Source organism: Mustelus asterias, unplaced genomic scaffold (assembly GCF_964213995.1).
Source record: "Mustelus asterias unplaced genomic scaffold, sMusAst1.hap1.1 HAP1_SCAFFOLD_76, whole genome shotgun sequence".
Lineage (NCBI taxonomy): Eukaryota > Metazoa > Chordata > Chondrichthyes > Carcharhiniformes > Triakidae > Mustelus > Mustelus asterias.
Genome location: NW_027590135.1, coordinates 76501 through 94470, shown reverse-complemented (window position 1 = coordinate 94470; position 17970 = coordinate 76501). Strand labels below are relative to the sequence as shown.

Sequence of the window (17970 nt, the reverse complement as noted above, 5' to 3'; positions counted from 1 at the left end):
ACCCCTTCTGTAACAAAGCTCAGCTTTGACAGTGAATCTGGTTTCCTCAGGCCCAATCGGAGGATGGTCAGAAACTGTCCATCACTATCAGAAACTTCACTTTCAGCGAGTGGGGGATGATTATTTAACTGGCTGTCACTGGTTGTTGAGGTTGTGATTTACTGTTACCTGTCAGTGCAGAAGAAACAAATAAAACAGGAAATCTAGAGACTCCGAGAGCAGATAATTTGTATTTTCACCCGAAAGACACAATGATGTCTGCAATCACTATAATAACTGAAAACCCCCCAGATATTATTAGCTCTGCCCACGGAATCTGGTGAACAGATATGGTCCTGCACCACATGGACTGCAGCGGTTCCAGAAGGCAGCTCATCACCACCTTCCCAAGGGCAATTAGGGATGGGAATAAATGCTGACCCAGACAGCGACACTCACATTCCATGAATGAATTCAAAGACAATCTGTGGGGAGCGGGCCTCAGAGTGTTTAACAGTTACTGAGGTGAAAAACTAACTAACCCCCTGGAACCCGGAGCAAAGGCCGGAAGGAGGAGAAATTCCGTCCTGGGACCTTACAGTTGGTGAAAGTTTTGTCCTGTGAATGTGTAGATGTGAATATTGTGTAAGAGAGAGTGTATGAAAGGAGCGGGCGGGTCAGACTAATCCAACTGTGTTTGTGTGTCTGTTCTGATCATGAGATCTCCGAGTCTCTCTTGTGTAAAATAAAACAATTTTCCAATCAAAGATTCCCTTAATCCCCCTGCTGAGCCCCAAAGTGAGATTTCAAGGCAATTGTTTCGCTAAATTGAAGATTTCAGTGGAAAAGTAGAGAACATGTCAGCTATCGCGTGAGAGCGCGATCAGTGCAGCAGTAAAACGGGTTTCAGTGGAAAATGGAGTTCTCAGTTCGAGTGAAACCTTTTCAACAGCAAACATTCGTGTGTCAGAGACATGAAGGATGTGAGCTGGATCTCTGGAGTGGCGGAATTTCATTGCAATGGGACAGTTTGTGAGGAGAGAGAAACACAGAGAGGTTGGAGGAGCCGGGAGCTGACAGCAGCTTGTCTCTGCTCCGTCCGCTCTCTGCCTTTAAGTTGCTCTGTGCCGCCACCACTGGGTTCATTTCGGATCCAGTTCTGACTCACACAGATTTTCCACACACTCTCGGATATGACTGAAACTGCAGCCGCCGAAACGGCTCCTCCAGCCGCTCCCGCTCAAGTGAAGTCTCCCAGGAAGAAGAAGGCGGCTCCCCGACCTGCGGCAGCCGGTCCCAAGTTAGGCGAGCAGATCCTCAATGTTGTGGCGGGATGCAGCGATCGCAAGGGGATGTCCCTGGCCGCGATAAAGAAAGCTTTGGCTGGCAGCGGAGTGGATGTGGGGAAGCGCGTCTCCCAGATCAGGTTAACTATCAAGAGGAAGGTGGAGACAGGGTCTCTGGTGCAGATAAAGGGACAGGGCGCCTCCGGCTCCTTCAAACTCGCTAAGAAGGAAAGCCCGGGGAAAATGGGAAAGAAGATGAAGAAACCAACAGCCAAGAAATCTTTAGTAAAGAAAACAGCGGCCAAGAAGGTGACAACAAAGAAAGCAGCAGCCAAGAAATCCGCAGCAAAGAAAACTCCAGTGAAGAAATCAACAGTGAAGAAAACAAGCAGCAAGAAGGCGGCAACTCCAAAAAAGGCGGTGAAGAAAGCAGTCCTGAAGAAAAAGTCTCCTGTGAAGAAGGTGACGGGCGGAAAGTCTGTCAAAAAAGCGACTAAATCGAAGGCCAAACCCAAAGTGAAAGCAGCAAAAGCGAAGAAAGCGTCAGGAAAGAAGTGAAACAACCCGAGCAAATTGTAAACCTCTGAACCCAAAGGCTCTTCTCAGAGCCACCCACATCTCTCAGGAAAGAGCTGATCCCGCAAGGAAATGATTCCTGTCCCGCGGCCCGGCTCATTCTCAATAGAGATCATTTCAAATTCAGACTAAAGCAAAACACAGCAGAGGCTGAATTTCATTTGAATTTCGCATTTGTTCAATCGCCACTTTCTCTCATAATAAAGATGTCTGGTAGATTCAGTGTGAGACAGTAACACTGGTGGCTCAATACCGCTTTCCAACTTCAATTTTAACACAGGAGATTTCTCCAAACAGCTGCAATAAGGTATTTGTAAACAGCTGGAAGCGGATGTGGGTGAGGATGTTCCTGAGGGAGATTCTTGCTGGAGAATAGACTGTGTTTAAGTCGGAATATTACTGACTGGGAATCATAACGGAGCCAGGTTTTAAAAACGCCTTCCGCGCCCGCTGGGCACCGCAGGGATTGGGGTGCGTTATTGACCCTAATAATCACATTTTAATTTGATGTTTTTAAGTTTCCTTTGTACTTTGATTTCTGTTCGGGCTGTTCCCCCTCCTTTTTGGGGAGCTGCCCCTTTTACTTTGTCCTGACTTAATCTGAGTTTGTTTATTTGGTTTGGTTTGACCTAAAAAGAGGGCAGAGGGAAAGGAGGCAAAGGACTGGGTAAAGGCGGCGCAAAGCGGCACCGCAAAGTGCTTCGTGATAATATCCAGGGCATCACCAAGCCAGCAATCCGTCGCCTGGCTCGCCGTGGCGGTGTCAAGCGGATCTCGGGTTTGATCTATGAGGAGACTCGCGGGGTGCTGAAGGTTTTCCTGGAGAATGTGATCAGGGATGCGGTCACCTACACTGAACACGCCAAGCGCAAGACGGTCACTGCCATGGATGTGGTGTACGCTCTGAAACGCCAGGGCCGCACTCTCTATGGATTCGGCGGCTGAACAACTGGAACCTTCCTCCCGAACACACAACAAAGGCTCTTTTCAGAGCCACTCACCGCCTCACAGAGAGAGCAGTGACCTGGGAACGGGAGATGAATATTTGCTTTGTGCTGGAATCTCCGAATTTGACATTTTATTTGGAGCGGCGATGGGAATTGTTTTTGAAATTTTTAAGTGGATTGTCTGAGCATCCCCCAGTTGACATGTGCCCTCAGTGAAACGCCACATCACTCCTGTTTAATCACTCAGTGTTTGGATCGAGTTTATAAAAGCTTTCTCTGGAATAGCGGAGTTTAGTAGCAGCAGCCGGTGAATCGTTCACTGGAACCAGTCCCAGTTGTGATGCTATTTGCCCCAGACGGTTGTTTCCTGCACTGAAACTGACGCTTTGTGAAACTGATCAGTTTCCGCTCAGTCATTCACAAACCCGCAATTCCCGCAGTTTGAGCCGCTCCAAACCCAGCCTGCTTCTGATTGGCCATCCTCTCCGCATTCGCAGCTCTGAACCAATCGCAGAGCATCGAATGTGAACATTGAGCCAATCATTGGCTTCAACTGTCAACCGGCAGAAAGTTTGAATTGGGGGAAATGCCGCCAATTTCAGCGCGGGAAAGGGAATTGAGACAAATTCTTAACTTATTAAAAATAGATTCTCAATTAATATTCTGCTATAAGATTATTTTACAAAGAGGTTTCATTTGTGAACATTTGTCCGCCACGGGCGGCAAACGACTCCATTCAGTAATGTCAAACGGGACAAATATGAAGTCACTCTGTAACAAACAACAGACTCAACCCCTTTCACACCGGCTTCAGGGATCTCCACTTCAGGGAGACACAGAGAAGCGACTGATTTCTGATCCTTTCCGCTGACAATGTTACGAACACGGTAAGAAGTCTCACAACACCAGGTTAAAGTCCAACAGGTTTATTTGGTAGCAAATACCATAAGCTTTCGGAGCGCTGCTCCTTCAATGTTACGAACGACAGGGGAGGGGAAATCTGAATGGTCTGGAGAGCAGAGGGACAGGGATCGAGTGGAACAGCGTGAGATTCTGGGAATAAACAGCCCAGAGAGCGGGGAAAGGGTCTAAAGCACTAAGTGGAGGGAGATGGACTTCAAATCTTCAATGTTTCTGGTAATTATTATTTTAATAAGGACGGAATAAAGTCTTCTTTTCTAGAGACGGTTATTTCCTGCATCGAAAACGGTCTGCTGATGCTGCACTTGCTAATAGCCACTGGGTTGCATTTACGCTTCATTTTCATATGAAGCAATTTTTAAAAGCGGCATCTCGGCCGTTTGGCTAAGATGCAAATGAATCAAGCCTTGGAGAAAGAAGACCTGCTCCTCCTCCAATCAGCTTGGCTCATGTAGATCAGGCCCAGAGGGTTGCATACCGTGTCTTGTCAGCCTGGATCGGAAATGTCTCAACTTGTTGAGACTCTGAATTGGACTTCATTTGATTGAATTGGAAAAGTAAATTTTAAAAAACGGTCCAATTTCTGAAAGGCGCGGTTAACAAAACAACTGAACCAATCAGAACCTGAGTTACAGACATTAATTCCCTGGTCACAGTTTGATTGAAACTTCCTGGGCCAATTCCCGCTGGGGGCGGTCCCTCGCAGAGTTTAAAAAGGCGGATGCAGCACAGACTCTGTATTAACAGTTTGTGTCTCAGAGATTGTGCTGAATCCGCTCAGAAAATGGCCAGGACCAAGCAGACAGCGCGCAAATCGACCGGAGGGAAAGCTCCTCGCAAACAGCTGGCTACCAAAGCGGCCCGGAAGAGCGCTCCAGCCACGGGCGGAGTGAAGAAGCCTCATCGCTACAGACCCGGCACTGTGGCTCTGAGGGAGATCCGCCGCTACCAGAAATCCACCGAGCTGCTGATCCGCAAACTGCCCTTCCAGCGCCTGGTGCGAGAGATCGCTCAGGACTTCAAGACAGACCTGCGCTTCCAGAGCTCGGCCGTCATGGCCCTGCAGGAGGCCAGCGAGGCTTACCTGGTGGGGCTCTTTGAGGACACCAACCTGTGCGCCATCCACGCCAAGCGAGTCACCATCATGCCCAAAGACATCCAGCTGGCCCGCCGCATCCGCGGGGAACGCGCCTAAACCCCGACTTCAGCACCAAGTACAACAACGGCTCTTTTAAGAGCCACAAAATCGGCAAATGAAAGAGCTGCGAACTCCTGTTAACGATTCTAGTGTTTGAATTCCCAGGACAGAATATTCCCAGGACTCCAACACTGAAACCTCTCAATGTTACAATTAACTCTCCGTTGCATTGAGCTCATTCATATCTCCAATCCTTTGATGGTTGGAGTAAAAACGATGCCGTTAACAATTCTACCGCAATTTAATTTTAAAGTGGTTTTATTAAACCTGCGATCATTTCAGTTTCCGAGGAATAATTCCGCAAATCCATTTTGTCCTCACGTGTTTCGAGTCGCAGCGAGAGTGTTGAAAATTGTGTCAGTCAGGTTCAGAATATGAAGCATGTCTCCAACAGTAACCCACTCACACCGATATAGCCATTGCAGCAACGCTTGCAGATTCGCATCGACAAAAATTAACACTTTTCCAGATACAGTGACTGGCTTTGAAAACCGATGGGCTGCAGATGAATATCCTAGTAAGAAGTCTCACAACACCAGGTTAAAGTCCAACAGGTTTATTTGGTAGTGTTGTGGGAAAAATCCACTAGTAGTCAGACTTCGAGATTCAGAAAATACGATTTATTTAACGGAGCTCCGGGAGATAAGGCACAAGTTCGTAGAATACCTTTTCTCACTAGAATGTCGGGAGCGGTCCATTTTTATACCCTTTACGCAATGGGTAAACCGGTGATTCGAACATTATCACATCGTTTAAGCAGGTACAAACAGATATAGACATTTAACATAGTATTGTTCTTATGAATGGGTACATTTCCTCATGTAGTAAATCCCACACTCACACACTGTATCAGAGAGTGAGTAAATCCCACACTCACACACTGTATCAGAGAGTGACTAAATCCCACACTCACACACTGTATCAGAGAGTGAGTAAATTCCACACTCACACACTGTATCAGAGAGTGAGTAAATCCCACACACACACTGTATCAGAGAGTGAGTAAATGCCACACTCACACACTGTATCAGAGAGTGAGTAAATCCCACACTCACACACTGTATCAGAGAGTGAGTAAATCCCACACTGACACACTGTATCAGAGAGTGAGTAAATCCCACACTCTCACACTGTATCAGAGAGTGAGTAAATTCCACACTCACACACTGTATCAGAGAGTGAGTAAATCCCACTCACACCCTGTATCAGAGAGTGTGTAAATCCCACACACACACACTGTATCAGAGTGAGTAAATCCCACACTCACACACTGTATCAGAGAGTGAGTAAATCCCACACTAACACACTGTAGCAGAGAGTGAGTAAATCCCACACTCACACACTGTATCAGAGAGTGAGTAAATCCCACACTCACACACTGTATCAGAGAGTGAGTAAATCCCACACACTGTATCAGAGAGTGAGCAAATCCCACACACACACTGTATCAGAGTGAGTAAATCCCGCACTCGCACTGTATCAGAGAGTGAGTAAATCCCACACTCACACACTGTATCAGAGAGTGAGTAATTCCCACACTCACACACTGCACCAGAGTGAGTAAATCCCACACTCGCACACTGTATCAGAGAGTGAGTAATTCCCACACTCACACACTGTATCAGAGAGTGAGTAAATCCCACACTCACACACTGTATCAGAGAGTGAGTAAATCCCACACTCACACACTGTATCAGAGAGTGAGTAAATCCCACACTCACACCCTGCATCAGAGAGTGAGTAAATCCCACACACACACTGTATCAGAGAGTGAGTAAATCCCACACATCACACACTGTATCAGAGAGTAAGTAAATCCCACACTCACACACTGTATCAGAGAGTGACTAAATCCCACACTCACACACTGTATCAGAGAGTGAGTAAATCCCACACTCACACACTGTATCAGAGAGTGAGTAAATCCCACACACACACTGTATCAGAGAGTGAGTAAATCCCACACTCACACACTGTATCAGAGAGTGAGTAAATCCCACACTCACACACTGTATCAGAGAGTGAGTAAATCCCACACTGACACACTGTATCAGAGAGTGAGTAAATCCCACACTCTCACACTGTATCAGAGAGTGAGTAAATCCCACACTCACACACTGTATCAGAGAGTGAGTAATTCCCACACTCACACACTGCACCAGAGTGAGTAAATCCCACACTCGCACACTGTATCAGAGAGTGAGTAATTCCCACACTCACACACTGTATCAGAGAGTGAGTAAATCCCACACTCACACACTGTACCAGAGTGAGTAAATCCCACACTCGCACACTGTATCAGAGAGTGAGTAATTCCCACACTCACACACTGTATCAGAGTGAGTAAATCCTGTACTCGCACTGTGTCACAGAGTGAGTAAATCCCACACACACACTGTATCAGAGAGTGAGTAAATCCCACACTCACACACTGTATCAGAGAGTGAGTAAATCCCACACTCACACCCTGCATCAGAGAGTGAGTAAATCCCACACACACACTGTATCAGAGAGTGAGTAAATCCCACACATCACACACTGTATCAGAGAGTAAGTAAATCCCACACTCACACACTGTATCAGAGAGTGACTAAATCCCACACTCACACACTGTATCAGAGAGTGAGTAAATCCCACACTCACACACTGTATCAGAGAGTGAGTAAATCCCACACACACACTGTATCAGAGAGTGAGTAAATCCCACACTCACACACTGTATCAGAGAGTGAGTAAATCCCACACTCACACACTGTATCAGAGAGTGAGTAAATCCCACACTGACACACTGTATCAGAGAGTGAGTAAATCCCACACTCTCACACTGTATCAGAGAGTGAGTAAATCCCACACTCACACACTGTATCAGAGAGTGAGTAAATCCCACACTCACACCCTGTATCAGAGAGTGTGTAAATCCCACACACACACACTGTATCAGAGTGAGTAAATCCCACACTCACACACTGTATCAGAGAGTGAGTAAATCCCACACTAACACACTGTATCAGAGAGTGAGTAAATCCCACACTCACACCCTGTATCAGAGAGTGAGTAAATCCCACACTCACACACTGTATCAGAGAGTGAGTAAATCCCACACACTGTATCAGAGAGTGAGCAAATCCCACACACACACTGTATCAGAGTGAGTAAATCCCGCACTCGCACTGTATCAGAGAGTGAGTAAATCCCACACTCACACACTGTATCAGAGAGTGAGTAATTCCCACACTCACACACTGCACCAGAGTGAGTAAATTCCACACTCGCACACTGTATCAGAGAGTGAGTAATTCCCACACTCACACACTGTATCAGAGAGTGAGTAAATCCCACACTCACACACTGTACCAGAGTGAGTAAATCCCACACTCGCACACTGTATCAGAGAGTGAGTAATTCCCACACTCACACACTGTATCAGAGTGAGTAAATCCTGTACTCGCACTGTGTCACAGAGTGAGTAAATCCCACACTCACACACTGTATCAGAGAGTGAGTAAATCCCACACTCACACCCTGTATCAGAGAGTGAGTAAATCCCACACACACACTGTATCAGAGAGTGAGTAAATCCCACACATCACACACTGTATCAGAGAGTAAGTAAATCCCACACTCACACACTGTATCAGAGAGTGAGTAAATCCCACACTCACACACTGTATCAGAGAGTGAGTAAATCCCACACTCACACACTGTATCCGAGAGTGAGTAAATCCCACACTCACACACTGTATCAGAGAGTGAGTAAATCCCATACACACTGTTTCAGAGAGTGAGTAAATCCCACACATCACACACTGTATCAGAGAGTGAGTAAATCCCACACTCACACACTGTATCAGAGAGTGAGTAAATCCCACACTCACACACTGTATCAGAGAGTGAGTAAATCCCACACTCACACACTGTATCAGAGAGTGAGTAAATCCCACACTCACACACTGTATCAGAGTGAGTAAATCCCACACTCACACACTGTATCAGAGAGTGAGTAAATCCCACACTCACACACATTACCAGAGATTCACAGTTCCGGAAGGAACCCACACTCCCGCACAGTCCCTCTGTGGAGAAGGGTCCCTCACACCGACAGCCAGGCGACATTTCCCGGTGGATCTTTACACACTGACAAACTGGCGCTGGAGATTCTTTGTAAAATGTATTTCCTGATTGTGGTAAGGGGGCTTGTGATTGGCGGAAAGTCCTCAATCTGATTGGTCTGTTTTCCTATCCACTCAAATGAACCCTGATAAGTGACTGTAATAACTTTCAAAATGTCCAATCACAATCATTGCTTTCCCAATTCCTCATTAGCATAGTTCTGTGGGACTGTCTATTTAATCAGCGCTCGGAAGGGGTTTGCTTTATTTCTGTGTGAAATTGAAGATGGCTGATGAGAAGAAACCAACATCGAAACCAGCTCCCAAGAAGGGGGCGAAGAAAGTGATTAAGAAACCGGGAACAAAGGGCGGCAAGAAGCGGCGAAGGTCGAGGAAGGAGAGTTACTCCATCTACATCTACAAAGTGATGAAGCAGGTTCACCCCGACACCGGCATCTCCTCCAAGGCCATGAGCATCATGAACTCGTTCGTGAACGATATTTTCGAGCGCATCGCGGGTGAGGCTTCCCGCCTGGCCCATTACAACAAGCGCAGCACCATCAGCTCCCGGGAGATCCAGACCGCCGTGCGCCTGCTGCTGCCCGGGGAACTGGCCAAGCACGCCGTGTCGGAAGGGACAAAGGCGGTGACCAAGTACACCAGCTCCAAGTAAAACTCCCCATGGACTGAAAAACATCCCAAACACAACGGCTCTTTTAAGAGCCACCCACAATCTCTGTGAAAAAGCTGCGCCATCTTTTCCCTTATTGAGTGAATGAGAAATGTCTTTCTGGAGGATAGAGATTTGTCCCGGTGCTGAATGCTGTGAATGGGACTTCATACCCGCCCCTTACACACACTTTCACATTGAAGGGACAATCAAACTGAACTGAGAGCGGATTTTAAATCCCAGTCTGAGGATCGTCACGGACAATGGGGAGAAAAAATATCAGGAGTTAATTATTTAACTTCAATGACTATATTCTGAGTTTTAGAACTGGTGAATTGATTCATAATGTTTATTTGTTATCTGTGTTCCCCTCCCGGAACAGAGTAAAGGCGGGAATGAAGAGGTTATTCTCGGGCTGATCTGTTTATTCCGCAGTTTTCCCAGAGGACGGAATCAGCGAGAATTCTGCACGCACAGGACCTGAGTCCATTGCAGCGCTTTAAGATCTGCCTCCCCCCGGCGCTCCCTATTCTCCAGACACAAAGCTGCCTGTTCCACCGGCAGGATCGGGCCGGGGATTCTCTCCGCACTTCCCATTGTAACATTCCCGGCCGCTTTCAGGGGATAGGATCAGAAATCAGCCGTTTCCCTCTGTCCCTGTGAAGCCTGTGTAAAGGAGTTGGTTGGTAATCTCTATGTTTCTGCTTTTCCACTGAGCTGAGATTTGCTCCGTTTTAAATTGCTGAACGGGGTCTGATTACCGCGGGTTACAGATAAGAGATTGAGAAGTTCAAACTGTTCCTAAAATAGCGCCAGGATTCTGAGGGAAAATACAATAAACAGATTATAAAGTGTGAGATTGAAATAGTTTCCTGAACATTCAGGCGTTCCGTTATTTTGTATTTTTCCTGCACTGAAATTGGCGGGTTTTTCCAGTTTGAAAATGTGAACCAATCAAAACCTCCCATTTCTTCTACCTGGCTCTCCGATTGGTTAAGAATGTGATTGAAATGTGAGTGACCAATCAGAGCTGGAGTCTGGCTGCAGCCTCACAAACCGCTCACAATGATTATTAATAGAGATTAAACTGACGGAATCTGGATTTGAGATATTAAATGTACTTTGTTTCCACAGATAAAGAATTGAAGGGACCAGAATAAATGTGTTTCCCCCACACAAGTTACAGGGCAGAGAGTCGCCAAGTCCTCCTCTCACACAGTCTGTGCATTGTCACTGTAAGAAGTTTAACAACACCAGGTTAAAGTCCAACAGGTTTATTTGGTAGCAAAAGCCACACAAGCTTTCGAGGCTCTGAGCCCCTTCTTCAGGTGAGTGGGAATTCTGTTCACAAACAGAACTTATAAGACACAGACTCAATTTACATGAATAATGGTTGGAATGCGAATACTTACAACTAATCCAGTCTTTAAGAAACAAAACAATGGGAGTGGAGAGAGCATCAAGACAGGCTAAAAAGATGTGTATTGTCTCCAGACAAGACAGCCAGTGAAACTCTGCAGGTCCACGCAACTGTGGGAGTTACAAATAGTGTGACATAAATTCTGATTCTAGGATCGCATGATAAAGACTCAGGAGGAAAAAAGCAGAAATATTTATGTGAAATAGTGTGACATAAACCCAATATCCCGGTTGAGGCCGTCCTTGTGTGTGCGGAACCTGGCTATCAGTTTCTGCTCCGCGACTCTGCGCTGTCGTGTGTCGTGAAGGCCGCCTTGGAGAACGCTTACCCGAATATCAGAGGCCGAATGCCCGTGACCGCTGAAGTGCTCCCCAACAGGAAGAGAACAGTCTTGCCTGGTGATTGTCGAGCGGTGTTCATTCATCCGTTGTCGCAGCGTCTGCATTGTCACTGACAGAGCTCAGAGATGTGGAGATGCCGGCGTTGGACTGGAGTAAACACAGTAAGGAGTCTAACAACACCAGGTTAAAGTCCAACAGGTTTATTTGGCAGCAAACGCCACTAGCTTTCGGAGCGCTGCTCCTTCGTCAGATGGAGTGGAAATCTGCTCTCAAACAGGGCACAGAGACACAAAATCAAATTACAGAATACTGATTAGAATGCGAATCTCGACAACCAACCAGGTCTTAAAGATACAGACAATGTGAGTGGAGGGAGCATTAAGCACAGGTTAAAGAGATGTGTATTGTCTCCAGACACGACAGCCAGTGAGATTCTGCAAGTCCAGCAGGCAAGCTGTGGGGGTGACTGATAGTGTGACATAAACGCTATCAGATACTGATAGCCAAGTTCCACACACATGAGGACGGCCTAAACCGGGATGTTGGGTTTACAAATGTTGGGCACACAGATACACAGACAAACAAAAATGTAGTCAATCACACACAAACTTATACAAGTGCGCACACAGACACCAGAGACTGAAAAATACTAAATGAAACCCATAGTTTCATCCAGTACTGGAGCCTGACATCTTCAAATGAATTCCACTGACAGATATAGAATGAATCTCCTGCTGCACAACCAGCACTCGGGCCTGAAAGTTATAACTGATTCTCACACTTACATAGCAGTATCCCAGACATAGAGTACCAGTGACAGGTCCAAAATGATCTCACACACACACATTATGATACTCTAACAGATACATATGATTTGCACTCTCAGAAACAACAGCAGAAATACTAAGATGCTAAATGAACCCTAAATTGTGTATGGTACCAGAGACAGAAAGGTGAATCCAACCCTAATATTCTATCCTTGTGACCGGCCAGAATGCCTGCCAAACACATACACAATTCCAAAGAACATTGAATACTGCACTCCCATGTGATACCAGAAATATTCCTATACAGAATGGATTATACATTCATATCCAACAGCACTGACTGATAAATAGTCTCACACACACATTAACCGATACAGAGTCTTTAAGGCAGAATGGTAGATTGATTCTTGAGAAGCAAAGAGGTGAAGTTGGGCAGGAAGGTGGAGTTGAGGTTCGAATCAGATCAGCCATGATGTTATAGATTGGCAGAGCAGACTCGAGTGGTCGACTCTTTGCTCAGAATTTGAATATTCACACATGCTATTCTTAAGAGATTCAGAATGAGTTCCAAATTCACTTGCAATATCAGAAGGTAACGGATAGGTAAAATCCCTTGCTCAACTACTGTTCCAAACACAGGCTCAAACAATGATGCAACATACATCCTGCAGCAAAAAATGCAAGATACATATGGCATATGGTACAGATATATTGCACCAGAGAATGACAGATACAGAATGAATCCAGCCACAGTGAAAAACAGCGATATATTTCCAAGTCAGGATGGTAAGTGTTTTGGAGGAGAACGCCCAGTTAATGGTGTTCCCATGAATTGGCTGCTCTTGTCCTTCTCTAGATGGTAGTGGTCGTTGGTTTGGAAGGTGCTACTGAAGGAACCTTTGTGAGTTCCTGTAGTCCATCTTGGAGATGGTAAATACTGCTGCCACTGTGTGTCAGTGGTGGAGGGCATGAGTGTTTGTGGATGGAACGTCAATCACGAGGGATGTCGAGGTTGGTGTCAAACCTCTTGGGTCTTGTTGGTGCTGCATTAACCCAGACAGGTGGAGATTAGTCCATCATCCTCCTGATTTGTGCCTTGTAGATGTTGGACAGGGTTTGGCAGTCAGGAGCTTTGTTACTTGCCACAGGATTCTGTGTCTCTGACCTGCACTGTAGCCAGTGATTGCATTGCTAGTCCAGTTCAGTTACTGGTCAAAGGTAATCACTAAGATATTGATAGTAGGTGATTCAGTGATATAATGTTATTTAATGTCAAGGGACAATGGTTAGATTCTCTCTTGCTGGAAATGGTCTTTGTCTGGTACATGTGTGGTGTGATTGTTATTTGCCACTTCTCAGCCCAAGCTTGGATACTGTCCAGTTCTTGCTGCATTTGGGAATGAGCTGCTTCAGTAACTGAAGAGTCCTGAATGGTGCTAAACATTGCACAGTCATCAGCGAGCATCTCCAATTCTGACCTTATGGTGGAAGGATCTGGGACAGTAACTTGACAAACTCGGGAAATGGTCTCCTGAGGATGAAATGACTGACCACCACAACCATCTGGCTTTATGCTGGATAAAGTTCCAACCAGTGGAGAGGTTTCCATGATTCCCATCGACTTTGCTTTTGCTGAGGATCCTTGATGCTGAACTCGGTCAAATCCTGTTTTGATGTCAAGGGCAGTCACTCTCATCTCATCTCAGAGGATAGTTAGTCAGTGGAATTCCCTTCCCCAGACAACAGTTGAGGCTGGATCATTGAATATGTTCTAGGCTGAATTAGACAGAATCTATAAGGGAGTCGAGCGTTGCTGCAAAAGTTCGAAAAGTAGAACTGAAGCCACAATTATATCAGCTATGATCTTTTTTGAATTATTCATGGGGCATGGGCATCGCTGGCTGGCCAGCATTTATTGCCCATCCACGTCGAGTGTAAACCACATTACTGTGGCTCTGGAGTCACATGCAGGCCACACCAGGTAAGGACAGCAGAATTCATTCCCAAAAGGACATTAGTGAACCAGATGGGTTGCTCCAACAATGGTTACATGGTCATCAGTAGATTGTTAATTTCAGATTATTTTTTATTGAATTGAATCTGCTATGGAGGGATTTGAACTCTGGTCCCCAAAACATTAGTTGAGTTTCTGAATTAGATAATACTAGTTATGACGGGAATGGAGAAAGTTTGCTTGAAAATTAATGGAGTTGAAGTCGTCAGCAATTGTAAATAATTGAGAATGTGCGGTTCCTTTTTCTTTGAATGTTTACATGTTAATTCTTTTTACAATGGAATCATTTTTATAAACATGTACTTCCTGTAAACAGTTTTAAATATTGAAATAAACAGTTTTAAATATTGAAATAATTGTGATTTGCCAGTTTGTTGCACCTCTATTTGTCGATCCTGAGAAACTCAGATGACGGGGCCTAGCTGTTCCAGTACACCAGTGATTCTCAAACTCTGGGGCACGTGATCCGGCAGGGGATTTGGAAATGATTCCCAATCTACCACTGCTTCCTAATGATCACTACTTGACACATGGCAATTGAAACTCCCCAATCTGCAATCATCTCCCAACCAACTCTCAATTGGGCTCTGACGAAGGGTCATCCAGACTCGAAACGTTGGCTCTATTCTCTCACCACAGATGCTGTCAAACCTTTTGAGATTTTCCAACATTTTCTGTTTTTGTCTCAATTTGTCATCCTTATCATCCCCTCATGTGACAGTGCAAATACTTCAATCTGAAAACAAAATAGAAAATGAGAAAGAAAACCAAGGAATGACTGGAAAAATAGGAAGAATGTCTGATCCATTACTTTTTAGGGAGCAACAAGCTGATTGGTTGATTGGCCATGCTAAAATTGCCCCTTAGTGTCCTGGGATGTGTAGATTAGAGGGATTAGTGGGTAAAATATGTAGGGATATGGGGTAGGGCCTGGGTGGGATTGTGGACGGTGCAGACTCGATGGGCCAAATGGCCTCTTTCTGTACTGTAGGGTTTCTATGATTTCTATGACTACTAGGCCATCGCCACCCCTTCTTGAATGGTGGTTTAGGCCCAAGGGGCTGAATGGCCTACTCCTGCTCCTATTTCTAATATGGTGGTAACCATCATAATTGATACCATTTTATTTTGATTTTTGGTTTTAATTTATTCTTTTCTGTTGATTTTGCTTTCAGCTGGCAGCGGTTCATCCTTCTTCCATTCACACCTCCTTCAGACACATCTCTGTTTGCTGTTACTTGTTCCTTTTCCACTCTCTTTAGCCTTGCAGCACCAATTATTTTATTACTTAATCACTCCTGCCCTCCACCTTGCTTTGGAAAGCGCAATACAAACGGCTCCACTGGATTCAGTAATGAGGAAAGAGCCAGGGTTAATTAATAATCTGACAGTAAATAAACATCAAACACTGAGTGACCACAATATGTTAGAGGCAGACATTCAGTGCGAGGAAAAAGGACACACGCAGGTCACAGTTTTGACGTTAAGTAAGGGCAAGAAGGATGGAATGTGTTCTAAACTGAACACGTTAAAATCTGTCCAGCTGTGAGCGGGCAAATCAAGGCAGGAAACAATCAGAGAGACTGAAAGAAGAATTTAATACAATGTGTATCTCATGCAAGCCCAAAGGAAGGAAACTTCACGTTCTTAGTTTATGGTGATTTTGGGAACTGAATTTCATGTTTTATACCAGTGATTAAGAAAAAATAGTGATTCACTATGTATTTAATGCGATGCTGTTTCCGCTCTGCTTACACTTTTGTCCTCGATGTTACATATCGCAAGGAGGACACCATTGTCCATATAAGCATGGTCACTTACTGCAGGATGCCCTGTAGATCAGAAATAGTGCAGCTAATATGCCAGAACTTCACTAGATTGTTTTCATGCAAGAAAATACCTTTTTTCTATTCGGACAATCATAGAGTGATGGTGAATAATTCAAGATCATTCGGATCATCACGCCTGTGTCAGCTGTTTGGGAGAAACGGGCTGAAAGGGACAAACCTTGGCTTGTGTATCTTTGCAACATTTACAGCTTGTGTCCGTGTGTGAGTAAATGGCATTTCAGCGATCATTCAAATGTTAACTAGTAGCGAGAAGCGGAAGAAAATTACAGCATCCTGGGCGGGAATGTCAAATCATTTTGAAGGAGCAGCTGAGGAATTATTTTTGCTGTTGCAAAAGGAACAATGTGTCAAAAGGAAGAAATCTCAGAAGTTCTCAAATGGAAAGCTCCATTATCAGTACGCATTGTTCAAGGCCTTAATCATACAACCAGGAGAAATACTGATGTATCTGAACGTTTTATGTTTCAATTTTCTTAGAGTGCATTCAATGGTCACAGCGTGGTTTGCTCTAGACTGGATAGATAGAGTGCCTGCTTTGTGAAATACCTGTCTTCAGTCAGAAGAAAGATTCAAGTCCAAGCTTAAACTGAAGCCGTCAATCTAAACAAATCTAGACAAGTCACCATACTTATGCAGACAATCGTGTCCTCCTTCCGACATGTACCATCGAGAAGGACAAGAGCGGAAACAGCATCACGTTAAAGACATAGTTAATCACTATTTTTTCTTGATCACTGGTATAAAACATGAAATTCAGCTAAAAAAGGAAATAGCAGAGAATGGTTTCGATCCATCGACCTCTGGGTTATGGGCCCAGCACGCTTCCGCTGCGCCACTCTGCTACACAGTTAAAATCGCCTGCGAACTATTAGTAATGTGTCAGAGGTATTCACTTCCGCATTCATCATTGGAGCGCATTCGCTCGGCTGCTCCCCCTGGCGCCACAATTCCACATCACCAAGAATGGAAAACATCCAGAAAGACACACAGACGAAGCGAGAGACAGTCAAGAGGCACAAGATCACACACAGGTAAAGGAGAATGGACTGAGTGGTCATTAATGTAAATCCCAAGATGTCTCCTGTTTCTAACCTTCTTCTTCTTGTTTAATTCTGCTTCCTTGTTTCTAAATAGATCCTCTGCTGTGGAACTGCGATCTCTGCTGTGGAACTGCGATCTCTGCTGTGGAACTGCGATCTCTGCTGTGGAACTGCGATCTCTGCTGTGGAACTGTGATCTCTGCTGTGGAACTGTGCTCTCTGCTGTGGAACTGCGATCTCTGCTGTGGAACTGCGATCTCTGCTGTGGAACTGCGATCTCTGCTGTGGAACTGTGCTCTCTGCTGTGGAACTGCGATCTCTGCTGTGGAACTGTGCTCTCTGCTGTGGAACTGCGATCTCTGCTGTGGAACTGTGCTCTCTGCTGTGGAACCGTGCTCTCTGCTGTGGGACTGTGATCTCTGCTGTGGAACTGTGCTCACTGCTGTGGAACTGTGCTCTCTGCTGTGGGACTGTGCTCTCTGCTGTGGAACTGTGCTCTCTGCTGTGGAACTGTGCTCTCTGCTGTGGAACTGTGATCTCTGCTGTGGAACTGTGCTCTCTGCTGTGGAACTGTGCTCTCTGCTGTGGAACTGTGCTCTCTGCTGTGGAACTGCGCTCTCTGCTTTGGAACTGTGATCTCTGCTGTGGAACTGTGCTCTCTGCTGTGGAACTGTGCTCACTGCTGTGGAACTGTGCTCTCTGCTGTGGAACTGTGCTCTCTGCTGTGGAACTGTGCTCACTGCTGTGGAACTGTGCTCTCTGCTGTGGAACTGTGCTCTCTGCTGTGGAACTGTGCTCTCTGCTGTGGAACTGTGCTCACTGCTGTGGGACTGTGCTCTCTGCTGTGGAACT

The 17970-nt window shown here is 45.5% G+C and overlaps 3 protein-coding genes and 1 non-coding gene across 4 annotated transcripts; 3 read left to right on the top strand and 1 right to left on the bottom strand.

Moving 5' to 3' along the window:
- The first annotated feature begins 1172 nt into the window (after nucleotides 1-1172).
- Nucleotides 1173-2786, top strand: LOC144483558 (uncharacterized). The gene is made up of 2 exons (XM_078202195.1): nucleotides 1173-1781; nucleotides 2481-2786. The coding sequence occupies exons 1-2, from the start codon at nucleotides 1173-1175 to the stop codon at nucleotides 2784-2786; spliced, it is 915 nt and encodes a 304-aa protein (XP_078058321.1).
- A 1701-nt stretch (nucleotides 2787-4487) lies between these two features.
- Nucleotides 4488-4904, top strand: LOC144483608 (histone H3). Its single transcript, XM_078202239.1, has one exon. It carries the CDS (start codon nucleotides 4494-4496, stop codon nucleotides 4902-4904), a length of 411 nt encoding a protein of 136 aa, XP_078058365.1. The 5' UTR covers nucleotides 4488-4493.
- Nucleotides 4905-9288: 4384 nt separating this feature from the next.
- LOC144483605 (histone H2B-like) lies at nucleotides 9289-10086 on the top strand. Its single transcript, XM_078202235.1, has one exon. It carries the CDS (start codon nucleotides 9303-9305, stop codon nucleotides 9687-9689), a length of 387 nt encoding a protein of 128 aa, XP_078058361.1. The 5' UTR covers nucleotides 9289-9302; the 3' UTR covers nucleotides 9690-10086.
- Nucleotides 10087-16848: 6762 nt separating this feature from the next.
- Nucleotides 16849-16920, bottom strand: trnam-cau (transfer RNA methionine (anticodon CAU)). The gene has a single exon. It is a non-coding gene; the product is annotated as a tRNA-Met (tRNA).
- Nucleotides 16921-17970: the final 1050 nt, after the last annotated feature.